The following is a 22,221-nucleotide window of genomic DNA, read 5'->3' as shown; positions in this document are numbered from 1 at the left end:
AATGAGTAATTAACAGTACTACAATTCATTCATCTTAACTTGGCAGAGGTTCTTGTACTTCTGTAGCTTATTTCCTATATCTAAGTGGCAGAATATGATAATATTACAGCTCTATTCTTTCCATAGCACTTTCTGTGACTATCATCATAATATAATGTTAATATCTTGTTACTGCTCAACAAGCAAGGTGCAGAGATGACAATTTTATGCCAAGTTTAAGTGAAAAGAGTAGAGAATGATGTATGAGGGGACAAAAATTTTTGCATGCATAAAGTACTTTACAGTCCATGACCACCACAACTTTCTATCGCTGTTACCCACCTGGAAATAAAAGTCAAGCGTTTCATGTAGGCGAGTACCTGCAGGGAAGCATTTGTTCTCCCGCATAAAGTAGGCGAGAGCAAAATTTCTGTCAGCACACTCCTTCTCAGAAAGGAAGACTGCATTGTTGAATCCCAGGAACTCATCTCCAGCTAACCGTTTATACATGTTGAACACCTTTATTAAGAAAAGATATATATGTCTATATATGTCTATATATATATATATATATGTCTATATATATATATATATATATATATATATATATATATATATATATATATGTCTATATATATATATATATATATATCTATATATATATATATGTATATATATATGTCTCTCTCTCTCTCTCTCTCTCTCTCTCTCTATATATATATATATATCTATATATATATATATATATACACTGTATATATACATACACTGAATGCATACAGTTTTTAATTTCAAAACATGAAATATTTGATTATCTAAACTGTACCTCTTCCTTCTAGTATGCTCAAATTCTGTAAAAAAATCAATACTCATTTCAAATACAGTAGTTTCAGTATTAACCAGCTGATGTATTTACACCTACTCATCACTAAAAGTTGCTTGTGATTTGTTATAAGATTGTTTTGAAATCAGATTTTAAACCCTTCAGTTATAAGCTGAAGGCATAACTTACATCCACCCGTTTAATTTGAAGTAGCATTTTGCCTGTACACATAATAAAATTTAAGTGAGGACTCACTGTGATAATCCATGGTTTTAGCATGCCAAACCACAAAGAGGAATGAAGTAGCCATTGTCGTACTTACAAAATCAAAGCGGTCAGCAGCAGAGAGTTCAGGCTGAGGAGCAGAAAGACAAGTGAGTTGGTTTCTACACTTTATGAATACCTGTACATGGTAATTTTAACATGAATGGATTATTTTAGAATGTCAACATCACCATTTCAAGTGAGTGGATGGTGAGACAATACTTATTCATACAGGTTTATATAGTGAAAAGTTACTGTGCATGTTCAAGAAACAATAATAGCATTTATGTTTATGAAAACTTTGTCTTGTGAAATACTGTACTTTAAAATTTCAAAATAAAATACTGTAACTGTACAGTACACTACCTTGATAAGTGCTGTAGTCATGATGGCTCCTGCATTGATCATGGGGTTGTGTGGCTTGTCTGTAGAAAAGGTACCATCACTCATCAGTAATCAAATCACAGATAAAAAACAAAATTATACTGCATACCGTACTGTGTTTTGAGTCAAAATTTGAATGTAATGCATTCTAAAAACAATATGTACCATATTTAATGAGCATGAATGTAAAATAACTATGGAGTTCCTACATTTTTAATGTTAGCTCCATCCTGGATACAAAGTTTGAATTCTATGTAAGTTCCAAAATACTATTACAGTACTTTCCTGCACAACAGGACTTGCTACATAAAATTTCTTTTATTCTCAAAATGAATTAGTGTACTGCACTTCACTGTTCCTACTTCTGTCAGTACTATATATCCAAAGCATTCAGGTTTACAGTACTCTCAAAAGAGAAATATGTAGTGCCAGATAACTTTACTATTATTATGGAATTACTAGGCAGTGCTGAACAATGGATTAAATGGACATGATATCATGACCAATGCTATGTATGGAATGCTACCATGATATAATGTATTTCTACCTCCACTAAGTGCTGTCACCACATACACCATCATAGCAGTTGTACTTACAAGGTGACAGCCTATCTCATACTACCCCATATGGGACACAAGGGGCCTGAGGCTAGGTTAGTGTGGTCCAGAATTTTTACTGATAGGAGACACAAGAACTGCAAGGATCGTCTTGAGTAAAGAGAGAGCTACTTCTTTTCCTCCACTTTTGTAGCCTGTCTTTCCATCTTTTTTATTGTTAGCTACTGACTTTTGTACCCTCTTCCTGTACTCTGTTAGCCCCACAATTACATGCATCAGTTTCCTCCTCCTATGCCTTTACTGATTGATATACAGTACAAACTCCTAACAAATTTTGCTTCAAGCTGCAGTATAATCACAGCTGTTATATAACAGACCCTCGTTCTACAATGAACTGATATGTATTGAATCATATACAGTGGAACTCAGAAACTCGTATGCCTCTCTACTCGTGCGACTCGGTTTTCGTACAGCTTTTTCGTCCAAAAATCACTCCAGATTTCGTTCGGTGACCTGCTATTCACACTAAGAGACATGGCGTTGTAGGTGCCATGTGGTCATCAGTCCCACTTTGTCTTCCACCAGCTACACATCAGTCATACAGGCTCCATTAAACTTTGTGATGAATAACGTATTTTTGTTAGAAAATTGTACATAATCATGGGCCCTAAGATGATTAGTGAGTCAGTTGGAGCTAAAAGAAATGCAGTGAGAATAACAATTGAGCTGAAAAAAGAACACATTGCAAAGTTTGAAAGTGGAACCCAAGCATCTCCCCAGCCCCAAGCATCTCCCCAGTCCCAAGAATTTACTCATCCAAAGAGACGGAAAAGAGAAAAAACACCAGAAGGGCAGTTACCTACAGTTTTCATGGAAGGTAACTCCCCTTCCAAAAACTAACACCTCCTCCTCCTCTCCACATCCATCCACTAAGGCCATCAGCTCTCCTCAGTACATGTAAGATGCAGTAAAGTTATCCTTTATATCATCTACAGTTCTTTATTTTAAAGGTGTTATGTACGGATTAATGGAAAATACGGTGTTTCTTATGGAAAAAAAGGATTCGGTTTTCGTACAATTCACAACTCATACAGCCTCCAGGAACGAATTCCGGGGTTCTACTGTATATGATGAAAAAATTTTGGATCTGTTTTGGAGTTTATATTACTGTACTAATGACTTAAATGTAAACTATGACAGTCACACAAAGTCCTGCTCAGTGATGTCTTTTTGAATACTTGTATTAAGATTTAAACAGTCAAACCACCCTGCATTTATGACTGTTACATAGCACTACTGGTAGTATACATTTGTGGCTACAATGACAGGACTTTAGGCCACTGTCTTTTGCTAAGAGGAGAGTGTTTTACTAATGAAACTCCTGGGAAGTATCATGACTGATAAATGATGTGAAAACCCTAGCATTTCTGTTGGCACGATATTATAAACCCGGGAATCTGTGGATGAGCGGAATCAAGAGTGCTGAATTTAAAATCCGCCTGTCTCTCCGATACCTGTTATATTACTGTGTTTCACGTGCTGCTTATTACTTTCCCAGATTGGGTCATCATTTGTGATTAGCACTCACCTTTTAATTCTTATTACAGCTGCTGGGTACAAGGATGGAAATGGAAACATGATGAGTTTTCTATTACCTGGGTTCTCCTCATAATGACAGCCAATTACCAACAAGAATGGAAACCCAGGTAAGATTCAGTTACAAGGTTCAGAGGAATTCACTATAGTGCCAGTGACTGTTGGAACAATACTGTGGTGTTGGAGTTCAAGCAGCAAGTGAAGTGCAGCGAAGTGAAATAAGTACCAGTTTAGGTAAGCTGGAAACTTATTATTATATTAGTTTTGGTGGTATGCAGCAAGTGAAGTATACTGAAGTGAAATAACAACCAGTTTAGATGAGCTGGAAACTTGTTTTTAGACTCCGTTGGGTAGATGACCCTTGGCCAAAAACATATCCTCAGTGAATCCATCTTATAAATGACTTGATCTATGATAGACTGTTGTGTATGGATTTTTTCCAGCACATCCTCACTGTAAAACAAAGGCATGCTGTATTTAGTTACAAGAGCAAGTTTCCACGAAATCCACATCACAGAAGAACATAAAATTAACTGTGTCTTCTCTATAGTGCAATGAATGGATCGATGTATGTGTCAGATGCTTTTACTAATCACTGATGATGATGGTTGTTGGTAAACCTGAACACAGGAAAAGTAAAACGAAACCAAAGCACAACATATGTTAGTATTACTGTCAATGAGATTAAACAAGAAGTACAACAGTAGCAAACAATCAAGGTCCAGGGCATGGGTGGGTCCAAGACTAGATTACCATAATGATCTGGACAACAGCAGTCTAGCTTCCGACATCCCTATTCCCTGGGCCCTCTGAGGCTCCAACTTGGATAATTAGTGACTGGATATTACTAATTAATTACAATATACAGTATTAGGAAGAACTTACTGTTGCAGAGACTGTATAGGTTTGCTGGCTTATGAATTCTTTACATGTTATGGAGGAGGAGGTTTATGAATATTGTACAGATCACTGTTGCTGAGATATGCAACAAGCATACCTAATATCAAGTATATTATAATCTTATATAATTAATATTCCAATTATAAAATGTTAAACATATATGCAGGATGGTCAAGATGTCCTTCCTCATTGAGAACATACATACATCTATCTATCTATCTATTGCCAGTCACCTTAATCCCACAAGGGGTGGTCACAAACAAATCGCCTCCACATCGCCCTGTCCCCCGCCATTTCATTGCCCTGCTCTCAGCTCACACCCCCCCTCTCTCATTTACCTCTCCTCTCCATCCCTCCATCTCATCCTTGGCCTCCCCCTCCCTCTCCCCTCATCCACCTCACTCACATACACTCTCCTCATCAGTCTCTCACTCTCCATCCTCTCCACATGTCCAAACCACCTCAGTGTGTTTCTCCTGACGCTTCCTATCACATCCACATCACAACACTCATACATATATATTTTGATATAATGTAATGTGTTCCCAAAAAGAAAAATTTACTGTTCAAGGTATTGTTTAAAAATAGTTAAGGTTTAATCTGGCCCAGCTTGGGTTAGGTTAATCATCATCACCATCACCATCATTATTCTCACTTTTTTCATTTTCAGCTAAGAATGAGGTAGGGTAGATTGAAGTAAGAGAACTATCAACAGCTTGCCCAGTGAAGAGGGTCACATAATCACTCACACATCATATAATGCCTTGAATCCTGGCTCCATACTAGCCATCTACATACACGTATCTTTCTTTACAAATGTATTTCATATACATCCACCAGACAGATCTATCCTATAACTATCAAGTAAAAAAAAAAGGGAGGGGGGGTGCCAAACCCTTGCCAAGTGCTTCTCCATACATAATTCATCTGACGAACAACATCCCTTGCCAATACCCTAGCCTCATCATCTGCTGCATCTTGCTTCTCACACAGTCATTTGTCATATCCATTCACCTTTTTCTTGGTGTACCATGCCTCCTATCTTCAAACTCACTAACATGTATACCTTTCACCACCCTATCTACATAAAAAAAAAAAGCACTTATTAATAATTTAATAATTCCCAGCTCTTGATGAATTTATTTACAGTCCTCTTTCAAAAAGTGGCCTGTTATATGAACTGCCACACTGTTATAACTCCCTTTATTTGCTATACATTTATTTGCAGGATGTACTGCTAATAAAAATGATAACAGGAAGAGAAAACTACTACACGACAATAAATGTGTTATGTTTTTACTTAATCCACTCATCTGTCATCCAAACTTTAACTGCCCCATCAGGAGCATAGGGGCCTGGGGAGAGGCTACTTAGTCCAGAAATTTAAGGCAAGGGTGACCAGTCACTAACCCCTGACAAAATAAACATTACACAAACTGACTCAAAATTACTCCATAACACTACCTAATGGTTTGCTATACAAACATACTGGACGTAAACTGTACACACTGTCATCACAGCCATACAAGATCTTTAGCTATTTATTACTCTCCATGATTGTCCTCCAGATTTTCATTCTGTAGAAACTTTCATTCCCAGAAAGCCACAAGGGTGACCATCACTTCTTTACACATCACTGCTAACAGAGAATACAACTCATAAAAACAACTCATTGTGCTCTCACTGCAGTTCTACCCTTCACACATAAACAACCTTCACCTCATGCACTGTGCTCTCACAACACAAACAATCCTATAAAATAACCTCAACAATATCAGGGAATGCTTGGTTGAAGTGGCCGGATTTCTGTAGTCTAGTGGATACATGTTCAGATGAACAAGAACTAACAGCAAATGCAACAACAATCACAACAACACCTGTGTACAGTATGCTTGTAACAGGGTTCGTCAGAAACACTGTCAGGAAAAGAGGACAGGATACCCAAAAGGAAATGATAAAAAAAAAAATTCTTTAAACATTTTTGCAAATGGTGAATTGTAACAAAAGCATTTTTAAGAACTTCAGTGAATTTCTATGAATTCAGCACCAAAGCAACGATAAAGCATAATGAAAAATGAGGAGTGAGAACTTAAAGCCAAATGAGAATAAGGCAGGGTAAGGGAAGGGAAGGAAAGAAGGACATACTGTTGTAGTCAAGACATAGCTCTTTGTAGTAGCGGCCGGATGCTTCCATACCAACTCTGGAGTGGACCCTCTCAGCCCCCAGCTCCCCCAGGACCATCGCGTAGTTCATGGCATAGCTGCAGGGAGAGGCCAGGTTAGGGCACATCGGACCCCTGGCTACAACTCACCTCGCCTTACTCGTCTTTCTTCCCTTCTTGAAACTTCATACCAACCTGATTCAAGTTCTTTCTTTCTGTCCATACCAGTCCTTTTGTTATAGCAAAGCAGGAATGCAGACAGTGAGTAGGAAAGAGCAAGGAGGCCTAAGGCAGTGCCAAGTACAGTATAGGCCAATAAATATCCATTTTTTTCATCAAGCATGTAAGGAAAGCTCGAGGAAGAAAACACGGGGCAAAATAAATGCATCTGATGATCTATGGGTTAGGACAGAACAAGCACCACCACGACTACCACCATCTTTAACTAATCATCTCTACTTACTGTCATAATCGAGGCAAAGCTCATTGAAGTAGCGCCCTGATGGTTCCATTCCGATGAATTTATGCATGGTGTCGGTGCCGTTCAATCCCAAGGCCATGGCGTACGTCAAGGGCTTGCTAAGACACCCAGAGGAATTGAAAGGAGAGCAGTCAACACAAGCCAACAAACAAAAGAGAAAATCAAGAATGCTGGCAAGCAAGATACAAGCAAAGGATAAAGAAGTGGATAAAAGTACTGTACAGAAAACAAAATATAAGGTGATGGGAGGCAGGCAGTTCACATATACAGTAAAACCTCTGCAAGTCGGCATCCTATAAGTCAGAATTATGCACAAGTCGTAATGGCACGTGAAAATCTTTAATGAAAATAATTAAAAATGTTTGAAATCAGTAAAAAAAAAATCTTGGAAAATTCCCCCAGGGTCGTAAAATGACGTCTAATGGATGGTCCATCTTGGAATGATGACACATCATTCTAGGCCAGGGTTGCCAGATTTTTTTCATTGAGTTATCTTACTGATGTTTCAAAATTATCGTTTTTCCATCCAAATTATCATAAAAATATATCAGATGCCTGTGAAAATTATTGTATATTCTTTTAGCTACTACTACACTATGCTCTAGGCTACAGTAATAAGATGATGATAAAATAAATGATGGAGTTCTTACCAACACAACATGTCTTCAATAGTGTTTTAAATTTATATAAACAGCGTTAGTCTCATATAATAGAAAAGAGAAAATGGAAGTTCCTAAAAGTTTCAATATATGTAACAGCTAATGTAAATACAGTACTGTATACAGCAGGTATCATTTAGGGGAGGTTTATACAACAATATGCAGTTTAGAAAAGTTAAAGAAATTCATCAAAATTTATTAAATAAAATAAACAATTCCTCTACACTATTTACAAATCACTGATTACACAAGATACTTTTAGGTAATTCTTTCTTGTTATCAAAATAAATTTTTCTTTTATACTGTATAGTACTTCAAGGTGACGATTGACGAATATCAAACCGTAACAGTCAACTGTCAGTGTGACTCAAAATGTGCTTGTACAATTCGTTCAGTACAAGTATAACAAGCCTAGCTATCTCATAAACACAATTACCCTACGTGCACTAAGGAAAATTACAACTTCTCATTTTACAGATAAAATACTGTCTATGGAAAAGATTTACTCTTCATGAAAAGGCTTTTTATTATTATAATTATTTTTTACATTAAAACTCTTATCCCATGAAACACAGACTTATCGTACAGAACGTACGATAATAAGAAAAGGTATCGTACATCGTACCAGAGGCAGTTTAATCATACATGTACGATAATTATCGTACGAATGGCAACCTTGTTCTAGGCTGTGAAGGCTCGTGTTGCTCCACTGGTCAGAAAATTCTCATAAAACTACCCCTAAGACATGAAATCTCAGCTAAGGGAAGCAATATCTCAGTATGATGACACACTGGTCCATCATGTTCTAGTCTGTGTAGGCCCGCTAGCCACCTCCTGCCCAGTGTTGCTAATATGGCGGCTTCCCCAGTAAATGTAGAGGTTTTGAAAAAAACGTGGGGGATAATAAATGATAAAGCTTACTCTATATCTGACATATTGTAAAGTTCTATCTAGCATTGTTTTCCTTAATGTTCCCTAATTTCCATCAGTCTGGTGGATTTTTATCACTGTTTAGGCCAGTCTAGCAGATTTCTGCGCCGTACAGTACTGTACGTTCCGTTTCCTGCAACCTCCCCCCTCACTCTGCCTCAGTCTAGCATCTGCTACTACTAGCTTCGGTATTCTCTCCCATTCAATTCCGTATTCCACACTTTTATTCCTAACCAGCATGGCTTCCAAGGCTCCTTCAGGCAGGAAGGAGATGAAGCTGAAGACCTTGAGCATTCACGAGAGGCTGAAAGGTTTGGAAAGGATTGATGTTAGTAGCTCGATGCGTGCCATATGTACAGAGTTTAACCTGAAGCCAAGCACGTTTTATGATATAAAGAAGAACTGTTGTTTAGTTGTGATTACGGTTAAGAAATGTTGCACAGAAGCGATCACATGCTCCCCTAGCATCTCTACATCCTACCAAGAGGCCCTCCTTATGCTTGGATTACACCCTCTGCAAGCACGGTATGTGATTTTTGTTTTTTTGTGTCTGGTTAGTCAGGAATCTCTTATTTCCCATAAGTCGGCATTATAGTCAAGTCAGAATGGCCTCAGCCCTAATTAATCCGATTTAGAGAGGTTTTACTGTATTTATCCAAACTTCTCTCTCTTTCCACTCACCCTCACTCTCTGCCAGACACATACATACAGTACTTCCATGAAAAACAAAGTATCAAATAATCCTACCTTGGAGTGGCTACACCGAAGTTCTTAATAGGGGAGAGAGAGAGAGAGAGGGAAAGAGAGAGAGAGAGAGAGAGAGAGAAAAAAAAAAAAAGAAGGAGAAAAGAGAGAGAGAGAGAGAATGCATTCTCAAGCAGACTTCAGTTTTGGAGTGAGTGGACGAGATGCTCAGCTTCATCACTTACAAATGAGACTTATTCGACTTATTCATAAAGTCAACACATAATTATTTCAATAATTACCTGAAAGCAAGCAGAGTACCGTAGGGCATACAGTACAGTATGTAAGAGACATCTCTCAACATTACTCATTCATAGTGAAAGGCACTGAGGTATAAGTTTCAGTTACCTGATCATGCAAAAGTGTTGTTTATGTCATTCTAATCCAGTTTCTCACATTTACATGGCTTGGACTAATCAAATGCACAGTTCATGGCTCTCACTATACTCAGTTTTTTTTATTGAAGTGAAGATGCATTTGACAGGTCGGTGATGATTGGCTGAATGCAACACGTCCAAAAAACATTGCCGTACTTCAAACAAAATACCAGGTAATGTGAATTGAAACTTATTTACCGACTCAAATTTCTCCCTCGGATATACATTGCAGTCAGCTAATCATCACCAACCTGTCAAGTGCATCTTCGTCTCGATAAAAAAAAATGAGTCAGGAGGAGAGGGAAACATCAGGTACAATCTCCCACCACATGCACTGTAAGAGGTATGAGATTCCTTGCAACTCAAATGTTGGGTGGTGGGAATGGCACTTCCCTATACTAATAAAGAGTACCAGGTAAAAGTTTCCAACCTCTTTTGGCCTCTTTTAATGACATACCAGCACTGTACAGAGAATCTTTCTTTCCTGTTACAGACACACAACTTTGTATTTGAACATCAACAAATGAAAAGGCACTACCCTGTACAATACTCTTTACTTAATTATCAGAGAAAATATATTTCTATTTAGCATAAATAAACAATAAGCTCACAGTGTTCCTGGTATCACTCCCTGGTGCTAGCTGAGTGGCCATACCTCCTCCTGTCATCACAGTATTAATGCATTGATCAGAGTAGGATGGTATGGTCAATTTATGGCAATAAAATCATAACAGTTAAGGAGCAAAATGATAACAAGCAAAATATTCTCTAAGCAGATGCAGTGGCTGTACTTATTATTACAAAGGAGGCATCATTAGCAAAGTATCACTGCAAACCAAACAGATGAAGAGGAACCACACTAGTGAAGGAACAGTAACAGGCATAGGAGGACAAAAAAAAATCAAGGTGAGAGAGAGGTGTGAAGTATAGCAGTGATACAAAGTACAGTATACACAAGTTTTGACTATAACAAAAAACAGACAGTTCTTTCCACAATACTGACCTGCATGACTGGAGTGTGAAAGGAATGTTGACATCTCCAAGGGAGTAACGTTGGCCATCCACAGTACATACAGACATGGCCCAATGCTCTGGCTTGGATCTTGCCAACTGGGGAATGTATGATGCCGGCTGCCAAAACACACAGATATCTGATAGGCTATGTTATATACAAGCAATCACAGCCCACATATAAATCATCATAAACTAAAGTAAAACTACAGTACTAGAATTCATCCATCTAAACTTGGTGGAGATTTACATCATCTGCAGCTATTTCCCATAGGAAAATGCCAAAATGAGGTAGTTCTTCATCCTTTCCATAGCAGTTATGTGTCTCGCAACATACAGGTATTATAGTGATTACAATATGCAACAGTAGTTGAGATGTTTGCAAATGTTTAAGTGGTCTATATGTTAAAAGATGCACTGAATCCTAAAATGCTGTTAATTTTCCATCATCCCCCCCCCCCCCCAAAAAAAAAAAAAAAAAAAAAATCAAGATTGTCATTTCCCATTTACCGGTAACTTGCCTAGCCTCAGGCACCTACACGTATGCTCCTCATGGGGAAACACAGAATTGGATGTTGGATGAAAGATGGATTATATGTGTTGCATACATCACAAGTGTGCACCATTAACTCATTTTTAATGCTGATGATTTAATACTAATGCTAAGCTTACATTTCAAATTAGGTATGATGACAATCAGAAGATGGAGAACAATCTACATATATATATTGTTATTTCTGTGGTAATTATACTACTGTGAAACAGCAACAGAACATTACAGCTTTTGTCAAACATGTTTATCATCCATACTTTGGCATCAAACCTGGAGATCGAGATATGTCATGGACTCCGCATAAAGTTAGCAGATAATGTACTGAATCACAAAGACTATGGAGCAAAGGAAAGAAAAAGGCATGTCTTTTGCCATCCCCAACAGTGTGGTGTGGGCCAAACAGTCATGGAGATGACTGTTGTGTGTGCTTCTTGGTTGGCAATACAGGTATATCAAAATGCCTTGTTTTATGTGTGAATGGAACAGCAAGATCAGGTTAGAATACTGGATGAAATGAGAATGACCAACCAGAGCACCTCTTGTGCCTGGAGTCAAGAATACTGTTTCCAGATGCCTAGCTGACCCTGAAGAAGTACTGTTGCCACCACTACATATCAAATTAGGACTTAAGAAGCAGTTTGTCAAGGTACTGGACAAGGACAGTGCCTGTCTCAAATACATTCTACAAAAGTTTCCTGCTCTTCGCTATGACAAACTGAAAAAAAGAGTGTTTGCTGGGCCCTAGAAAGCAAAGTAGATGTTTGATCAACAGTTTGAGAATACTGTGGTATCCTGTGAACATGATGCCTGTGTTTTATTCAAGAATGTTGTAGAATATTTTCTGGGTAATACAGACAGTTGAATAATGCTGAGATTGTTGAGACCTTCCTTGAGAACTACAGCAAACTGGGTTGCAACATGAGTTTCAAATTACACATCATGCACTCTCATTTAGTTTATTTTCTGGACAATACTGGAGAAGTGAGGAAAGAAATGGGTGGGCTATTTCACCAAGACATCAAAGAGATGGAGAAAAGATACCAAGGCTACTGAAAAACCACAATGATTAAAGACTATTGCTGGTCAGTCAAATAGAATTTGCCATTTGTGCAGTATGGATGTCAAGAAAATGTTCTTTTTTGTCCAAAACAGCTTAATATGTTAGGGTCTATCATGTATGTGACTGCTATTTGGTTAACTATATCATTTATATGCCTTTTACTTGGTTAAATATTTCATAACCAATGTAAAGTTTCTTTACACTGTATGCTATAGCAAAAATCCTTAAAAATTCAACTTCATTTTGCTATAAAGATTTTGCTTGTCATTTTATAAATCACCACCCTTAAAATGACTTAGGACATATAACTAGATCAAAATATCTAACAAAATTATAAATATTGCAACTTAATGCTATCTCTTGTGGCAATTTTGGGCCAATTTAAATGGACAAGGTACTGACCTATATAAGACAAAAACACAGCTAGGAAAATATAAACAGCCAATCAGGAATCAGCCTGCTCACAGGTGTCATTATTGAAATTCTCTATTGGGAATTCTTACACAAAGCAGAATGATTCAGTACTACTAATGTCTTATGATGTATAGTATATTATCACAATGTGCTTCAGCAGTGTGATTCTGTTAACTGACTCATACTTAATCTGTACTGCACTGGGGGGGGGGGGATCATACCCCGCTATTCCCCCCCACTAAAGGGCTTCATACATCAATACAAGATCCCTGGCACTAATAAAAGTAATCACCAAAGCCAGAAAGTAGCTTGAATCGGGTCAGGCTGGTGCCACTCGACCTATGAAATCTTCAAGATTACTGAGAAAGCAGAGCGGCTCCAGGCCTTTGAAGACAGTAACCTGCCTCCCATGTTCCTAAATCAATGTTGTAAGCAAAGTGGAGAAATGTCTGAAGTTAGTGAGATATGTTATTACTTTCTATTTTACTTTGGTTGCTTGCAATGACTTCTCAGTGCTGCAGGACGTAGATCTACATCCTGGCGTTTCAGAGGGGGACATAAATCTATGTCCATAGTGCAGTAAGGGTTAAATCATCATCATCATTGTGACCTTTTCTGCCACCCAAGGCTATGGTGAAGTATGTTCTAAAATCGTGGGAAAAAGAAAGCACAAACAGAGATAACTATGAATAGCATGCCCAATGAAATGGGCCAACACTCATTCAAACACAACTAACTTTCTATCAAAAATTTTTGGATCTTTTTCTTTAAAAGTGTGCTTCATTTACACCTGCCCGATAAGAGTCATAAACAGTAAAAATTCATCACCATCATCATCACGCAAACCTGTTTCTCATATTCACACGGACAAGGATGATCACGAGTACTGTAGTATATGGAGATGTTATTTCTTCCTGAAACCCAAATACTGTAGTGTGGTTAGAGCAATGAAAGTTACTGATTCACTGATTCTGTGAAGACAGTTCTAATTTTACTGCTTTGACCTTATTAATGAGATTGTGCATTTCCTCATGTGGTGCCTGTGAGGTCACTTTCATACAATTCTGTTTTTATTCTGCTGTTCTCGTATAGTTCTAGTGCTGACCTTTCCATGGTTGTTGGAGCGACAGATGTTGTAGATCTCATCAAGGTGATCGCTGAATCCACGGAAGTCTGGGATGATAAATGAGCACGAGAAAGCTTTTACCAAAACTTCAAGGTTGTCCGAGATGATGCTGTAAGAAAAGTTGGTCAGATGAGGATAGAACAAGACAAGGACATAGAAACTCCATTATGAAATAGTAGTAAAAATAATAACTAAACAGGATGAATAACAAAATGTAACACCTCAAGGCATACAAGATGATGCTGTGAGGGGACAAGCAGGCCAAGTGAGGGTTCCAGACAAGACCAAGAAACTCAATTACAAAAAGGTGGGAATAAATAACAGAGGCAGGTACTGTAAGATACCCATTGAAATGGAGCATGACTGACAGGGATGCTAGGATGTTTAATTCCTTCAGGCTGAGGATGTAATTTTTACTTTATTTTTGTAACTACCAGACGGTTTTATTCAACTTAAGAGAGCACTGTGGAGGGATTAATGAAAGAATATCGGACCCCTCCAGTTCATTAACTCTCCCCAGGCCTGAATCAAACTGCATGGTATTAACTGGAATAAAATATAAGAAAATGTTCTTAGGCTGAAGTGGTTTAAGATTCCATGAATGGGAGGTAAAATACTGTGCATTAACATATGATGGCAGACAGCTTAAGAAACTAATTTTAAGGCATCTTCGGAACTAACTGGAAGATAAATATCAAACTATTCACTGCATATCCAATGTCCCACATGACAAAAAGGTGGTCAAGATCCAAAAATAAAAACATGACAGTAGAAGACTTTTGCAACAGAGTAACCAGGGAAAGAAGTTATACATCAATCTAATCATCATTGTATCCTTTAATATTCATAGCCATCCTTCCCTCATTCTGCTACATCTACTCATACACTCATATATTCACCACTACTGTTGGATTTATTATCTCTGTGACAAAACTATCTCATCTCACTTTTTCCTATTCCATGATAAGTAAACACTTTTTTAATCTTATTTCACATCATCTTCAATATTTCTTTTCCTGGTTTGCCATAATATTTATTTTCCCTTACCACTACCAACTCTATGCTGATTAGCATTTTATTATATGGTAGCCTTCTTCCACACATATCACCTAAGTTACACCATCATGTCTGATACCTGACTTCCTCCTAAGAAAAGAACATACTGAGTCTTCCTCTCTCAGTATCATCATCTGTCTTAATCTCAAATTCTTTTTGGCACCCTTTCTAACTGCATTCTTTAAATGCCTATAAAATCCAGAAATTTCTGATTATTCCTAGTTATTAGACATATCTCATTTACAACCCTTTCTTTTATTTCAAAATAATAATAAATGTCTAATATATAGACTATCCACCCTACTATAACTTGTAGCTGTTCTGAGGAAGGCTATTTCTACAGCCTACAACTTTGAAAGTTCTCTGTCACTCACTGTCCAGCCTTCACTCCCCTATGGGTATTAGAAGAAACTCTTTAGCGTCTGGTCTTCTTCACCAAAAACCTAACCATTCGACCCTTCAGATAACTATTTTTCTCCAATAGCTCCTTTCTCCTGAACTTACTTTGGCCCTGCTTCCTTCACTGCACTCTCATGTTTCCATAATTTTTGTTCCTCTCTGTGTTTGCCTTATTAGCCTGCTACACGTTTTATTCTATCCTTTTATTACATCATACTGTCATTTCCTTCATTAAACATTTCTTTCCCTGCTTCCTTCATTATACGCCTACCTTCATTCCCACCCCTCCAACTTTCCTCTCTGCTTCCCTCCATCTGCATTCTATTTCCCTCCCTCCACCTTCTTTCCCTATTTCCTTCCCTCCATCTTCTTTCCCCATTTCTTCCCTCCACCTTCTTTTACTGTTTCTTTCCCTCTACCTTCTTTCTCTATTTCCTTCCCTCCATTTCTTCTCCAGATACCTTCTCCCTTACCTTCCCTTCACCACACACTTTCCATTTCCTGCACTTCACATTTTCCCCTATTTCCTCCTTTTCCACATACATTCATTATTCAAAACATTACATTACATCTATCTTGCTCCTTCCCCATACCATCCATTCATATTCTTCATTCCTCCTTCCGTCCTTCCTGCTTACGTCATGAAGGTTTCGTAGTCCACCTCAATACCCTGGAGGTCTGTGGATCCTAGACGGTCCTGCAGCTTCTTCAGGTTCTGGCGTGTCTCTCTCAGACGGGGGTCAGAATGCCGCATCCCCGTAGCCGTCAGGCCCTGATAAAAGTAATGACGGTCAGGGATGTGGAAAATTGAATGAGTAATTAACACACAATAATGTGGTGACTGTGAAATTTGAAAGTGTACACGATTGCACCATGCCCTCACTTTACATCATCTAGAACAATAACAACTACAAATACAACTACTGCTATTACTACAGATGTTGTTAATACCCGTCCCCACCCCGGAGGGGCTCGGAGACGGGGATTGTTTTCACTCGGTTTGCCTATCTGTCTGTCTGTTAACAACTTTACACGAAAATTGCTGGTGAGATTTTGACTGAAATTACTGGGATGATGGTCTATGACCTTCTGATCACCTGATTAAATTTTGGGCCAAATTGGGCCCAGGCCCAGGCTGTATGCCTAAAATATGTAAAACACAAACAAACAAACAAACAATAATCGTTGTTTCACCATAACTCCTTTCAAATTCGTCATACAAACATGAAACTAAAACCTAAAGGTGCATCTTTCAAATCTGCATCCTATAACATGCCTCATTATATCAGGGGGGTCACCCCCTAGTTGGTGGTAGGGGGTCAATGTCAGGTGGGTCGGGCCTAAAATTTCATATGGGCATAAAATCGTTAATTTTCACCCGATTTACTCCAAATTTGATATGTGACATCTTTGACTAGATATCCTGTTGTGTTTATACTGTACGTCAGCAATAACTGCCGGGGACGGGTTTGCTGTGCCTTGGCACCGCTTCTTGTTATTATTATTATTATTATTATTATTATTATTATTATTATTATTATTACTACTACTACTATACTACTACTGTTGCTGCTGCTGCTGCTGCTGCTGCTGTCGTTCATAATAATAATAATAATAATAATAATAATATTATTATTATTATTAGTGTGCCAAGTTGAAACGATACGGCCTTCAAAGATCTTTCAATTATTCTCTGTCACTTGATAATACTACTAACAATGATATTAAACAGTTATAATGAAAAGTGTAAATGTTTATCTGGCACCGGTGGGCAAGGTTTGAAGGCTGGATAGTGGCCAATCTGCCAGTAGTGTGCGCCAAGACTCACCGCGAGAAACTTGTTGATATTGATGGTCTGTTTATCCTTGTCGCCAAACATCTCGAAGAGCCTGTTCTCCACATGAACCAGGTGCTGACGGACGAAACTGTCACAAGAAGGCAGGTCATGTGTGAACGACAGTGAAGTATTTGTGAATCATCATTTACACTACCACATTTTGCTTGGAACTTCACAGTATATACAGTACATTAATACAATCACCGGGTGGCCAACTGTAAACAATATTCGTTAAATTCACAACAGGACCTTCCATAATCACACACACACACACACACACACACACACTAATAACAGATGCAGCCCCTACAGGTTTGTTCGAATTATGTGGCTCGAATTTGATTATGTAAAACACTGTACACGAAATTCAGTTTATGCACTAGTGTATATTATAGAGAAACCCAGTATCTACTCACGCTTTACAATCGTGCGAGATCCCCCTGAAGTAGAAGCGGGGAGGACTCTCATGAAATGCTATAGTGGACATAATGGCGTCACTTGACCCTGCGACACTAAAATAAAATCACCAAGGTGCACTTCTTACATACAAATATCCCAAAGATACTCTTTTCAAACTTTAAATTTTAGTCGTGTTTTATTTTGCAGCAGTGAACGTTCCACAACCATGCAAAAGTAACTAGTGAGCCGGAGAGAAAGCCAACTGTAGCGACCTCTTAAGCCCGTTCCCGCAAAGTGACACAACAACCAAGAATGCGTGTCGCCGACTCTCTCGTGTCCTCCCTTTATGCGGTGCACACTCTGGAGGTACTGCTGAATGTGTGGGGGACTGCAATGGCGAAGGCACAAGCTACCGGTCGACCTTATTGCCTATATTCCCGGGACCAGAGGGAGGAAAGGGGATGGGGAGGGACGAAGGCAAGAGGTTGAGGGAGATTGGCCACGTGCCCGACGAAAGGGTGGGTGGATGATGACTTGAGAGAGGAAAGGGAGGGAAAGGAAAGATGACGTAAATCCACTATTACCACTGCCACCCGCACCCATACCTCCCATACTTCAAGGCCATTAACCCCTTCACCAAGAAGACGGTATTTTATATTTCATTCTACCTCCAGATGATTTTGTTCAACTTAAGACCTATCTGCTGTACTGAAGGGGTCAATGCAGGATATATTTAATCTCTCTAAATTCAAAGGTCTCCCCAAGGATACATAAAATTGTCCAGAGATACCAAAAATAAGCAAAAACGTAATCGAACTGAAGATATTAACTACTAGTATGCACATTTCCCCACGTTTGTCTCAGCACTACAACATTTTCCTTCCCCTCATTAAAAAATAAATAAATAAACTTTCTTCCACCCCAAATACTGTCATAAGTCTAATAATAACTTTCAGTCGAGATACACAGTCAATGCACTGTTGGGTACGAGAGTTCTGGCCAAAGCTGAGATAAATTAGTGTGCCGTCAGCCGGAATAAACTGACAAAAAGGTTTATCGTGCTAAAGAAATTAAAATAGGCGTCACGCGCTTGTGGAAATGGCCGGGTATCTGCTCAGGAATCGTTTGGGTTAAATGTAGATGAAAACAAGATTTTAGTAGTTTACATTATTCGATATACAGCAGACTATATATACATTACCTACAATACACACACACACACACACACACACACACACACACACACACACACACACGGGGGGAGGGGAAGGAACTGGTTCTGAGTAAGGGTCAGTGATAAAAATAAACGGTTCAGTCATCATCAGCAGCCAGCCTCAGAGCGTACGTCACCACCCATCTCTTAATAGCTCAATGACTGAAAAAAATAATACAATGGCTTACACCTTTTCCACAGCACTTGTTCGTGATTAGCACCATAACTGTGTTACGCCTACTGATACCACTCAACACTGAAGATGGACGGATGGCAATTTTGGGCCAAGCTAAGGTGAAGAGAGTGTAATGATTGGGTTAACACGTGGCCAAACTCATGTTAGTGCTGAATAAAATCGTAAGGCACCAGGGAGAATATTATGTACAGAATTAGTTGGCTTGGATGTCGAAGAATACTGAAGAAATAAAAGCCAAAGCATCCGCTCACGAATGCATATCGCCCGCCATCACTAAAAAAAACTTGATCAGTAATCCTCGGGCTTTCGGAGGCATATAATCATAGCCATAATCGGGAAAAGTCTTGGGATTTCGCCCGCCGCGTTTCAGTGTCTGTGCGTTCCCGTCTAAATAATAATAATAATATGTAATCTTTTGGCAACAGAAGGCATATCATCTCAGCTTCGCCAACATTATTAAACAAGCCAGATATCCCGGGACACTGCCCACAAAGTTGCGATGCTATTTGCCCACTTGGTTTTGAGTTATTTTGGCAACACACACACACACACACACACACACACACACACACACACACACACACACAGATGAAGGCGCTTACTTTATTGCCTCGCTAAGCAGGCGATAAAGAGGTAACTGTATCGAGGGGCCAGCGAAACATGTTTCCTACTTCTTCACTGCGAGTTCTTCTGACTAAAAATACTGTCTCCATCACATTATCTTTCTGATCATCATCATCATCCCGCCTCTCTTTTTTCCCACCTGCATGTCTCCCTTACAAACAACATTCGAGTTTAACTCCTTCAGTACGATGGCGTTTTATTATTATTATTGCTATTAGTAGTAGTAGTAGTAATATTAATAATAATAATAATAATAGTAGTAGTTGTAGTAGTAGCAGTAATAACAGTTGTAGTAGCTGTACTAGTAATAGCAGCAGCAGCAGCAGCAGCAGCAGCAGCAGTAGTAGTTGAAGTAGTACTATCTTGCTAACCCCCTGGCCTTCTTAATCATTTTAGGAAGGACCTACCGTAGTGAAGGAGTTAACAGAGGCACTTTATCCCCGGGCCGTTCAAAGATCGCCTCCTAACCAGAATAAAATCGTCAGACAGAGGCCTCTTATACAGGATGCTCTCTGATACACTGCGTCAGGGGGAAAGGTGACGGACATTACCTCACTGTGAAGCAGACGCTGTGGAATACCGGCCAATCTCTTGTTCCTGATTGAGTGCACTGTTTACAGTCTGTCCTCCTCTTGTGCTCACCTTTTCCATCTCTAGTTCCGAATCACTTAAGAAAAACTGTGTGGAAGTGGGTTAAGGTGCTGAAGTTCGAGCGACTATTAGGAAATTTCGAGTGTTTGGTTGGGCGTACTACTTTCTCTCTTCAGCCAGAACACGCGTTGTATGTTTTATTATCGGTATGTACATACAATTCTGTTCTGCGATTTGTTTGTGTCCACCTCTTCCGGGATTATGGCGTCTGACGACAGACAGATAGAGAGATAGAATACGACAGACTATAAACAAGAGGGGTCGAAATAATCTTCATTAAGAAATTTCAGTCACAGAACGTCTTTTTAAATTTTGTGCTAGGTAACGTCAGACTGTTTCATTCACTTTAGACAACACAACCACTGAATGAGTTTATGAAGACTTCTAACGCTTACCTCCAGCTTGGAAAAGGCTTAAACGTCTCTCCTAAGCTGAATAAAACAATCGAGAGATAGTTGATATACTACAAACAGTACGTCATTGCAGTCAAAGATAACCGCTCCAGGACAAGGTCTTTCCTGAAAAATTGTTTGGATGTTTGAAAAAATAAGGAAGTATAAGAGGTGGTCACAGTAATGGGGATACACGTGGCTCCTGCTTAGAAACAGTATGGTGTCCTAGTTTTGTGGTGCATTAGCTGCCAATCTGTACACACACACACACACACACACACACACACACACACACACACACACACACACACACACACACACACATAGTATTTATTTTTCCGATATCACAAGATTTTAAATTTAATCTCAATGTGAAACTTATACTAACATAAAATGCTGCGATAATGGTCCGTAACAGCTAACAAACACAACTTTACATTCTCACCAGAAGCAAATTTTCAAGCAAGATCTGGCGATATTCATTTCCATTTTGGGACAACTGTTTAGAAATATTTACCAGGTTTTGGCGATTTCTAGTCTTTTTACCTTATTTCATGACAATTTTCTACAGAATTTTGTGCTCACCAATACCTTAAAATTTCTGAATGCCAGCTTAGCACGACTTCTGAATCTCACTTGGTATCTCTCACTTTCTCGGCATCTTCCTCGGCTTGCGGCATTTGTTAACCTCGTCACTACGAGGACGTACTTCGTCGTTTGTTCATCCTCTTTCTATAGATAATTTTATTTAGTTTATGTAAGACCGCCCCACGACTCTACAGTGTGGGCTCAATATTCGCAGAGTGATAAGGACCTATCTCCGTTAACCAGATCGCAAGATCAGTGTCGCTAGTTCCCTACCCGCCCTAAGTGCTGTGCCAGTAAGCTAGACTGCTGGATGGTGTTAGAAAATAATCTATCTCCTTGTGAACGAAGTTCTGAGACTGTGCTGCAACACGGATCTGCTCAGTGATGTATATAATGTATATAATGAATATTTGTGAAATAGACTGACAAAATGTTCACTGTTTATAGCTGCACCAATGTCTCTGTCATGTTATAACAACTTTGTCGCCAACAACCACTTGCGGTGCAGATGGTAAGACGAAACTGGAGGGGGGGGGGGGATGAAATGATACTGGGAGGGTGGAGGTGGAGGTGGTGGTGGTGGCGGCGAGGTGAATGGAAGGTGAGATGATGGAGGGTTGGAGGAAGGAGAAGGACGAAAGAGGAATGAAAGGAGTAGGACAGATGAAGAGCGCCTGGACATGGACAGGATTAGTAATGAGGGATATACAGTATATAAGTAGAATTATATGCTTATCGCCACTGACTACTATAAGTAAAATGCTCTCTGATTATCTACTACTTTCAGTTCCCTACACAGACATATAATTATCAACGTAAAAGATAAACGTGCATAAGTATGAGAAA

At 38.9% G+C, this 22,221-nt stretch overlaps 1 protein-coding gene across 6 annotated transcripts in view; it reads right to left on the bottom strand.

The window, feature by feature from the left end:
• Window positions 1–22,221, bottom strand: part of LOC145412252 (glutaminase liver isoform, mitochondrial-like) — a 59,649-nt gene that overhangs the window by 9,614 nt on the left and 27,814 nt on the right. For 5 of the 6 annotated variants that reach the window (XM_080282199.1, XM_080282198.1, XM_080282197.1 and 2 more), the window contains 8 exons: window positions 17,304–17,400; window positions 16,114–16,247; window positions 14,000–14,129; window positions 10,860–10,987; window positions 7,129–7,244; window positions 1,433–1,491; window positions 1,125–1,157; window positions 322–498 (listed from right to left, as the gene is read on the bottom strand). In XM_080282199.1, coding sequence (XP_080138325.1) covers window positions 322–498; window positions 1,125–1,157; window positions 1,433–1,491; window positions 7,129–7,244; window positions 10,860–10,987; window positions 14,000–14,129; window positions 16,114–16,247; window positions 17,304–17,400 — 874 coding nt within the window. Of the gene's footprint in view, window positions 1–321; window positions 499–1,124; window positions 1,158–1,432; window positions 1,492–6,648; window positions 6,765–7,128; window positions 7,245–10,859; window positions 10,988–13,999; window positions 14,130–16,113; window positions 16,248–17,303; window positions 17,401–22,221 lie in introns of all 6 variants that reach the window. The other variant, XM_080282200.1, reaches the window with a different exon arrangement.

Source organism: Coenobita brevimanus, chromosome 92, assembly GCF_032717465.1.
Source record: "Coenobita brevimanus isolate Jiangsu-jjx chromosome 92, ASM3271746v2, whole genome shotgun sequence".
Taxonomy (NCBI): domain Eukaryota; kingdom Metazoa; phylum Arthropoda; class Malacostraca; order Decapoda; family Coenobitidae; genus Coenobita; species Coenobita brevimanus.
This window is presented reverse-complemented; position numbering and strand designations above follow the sequence as displayed.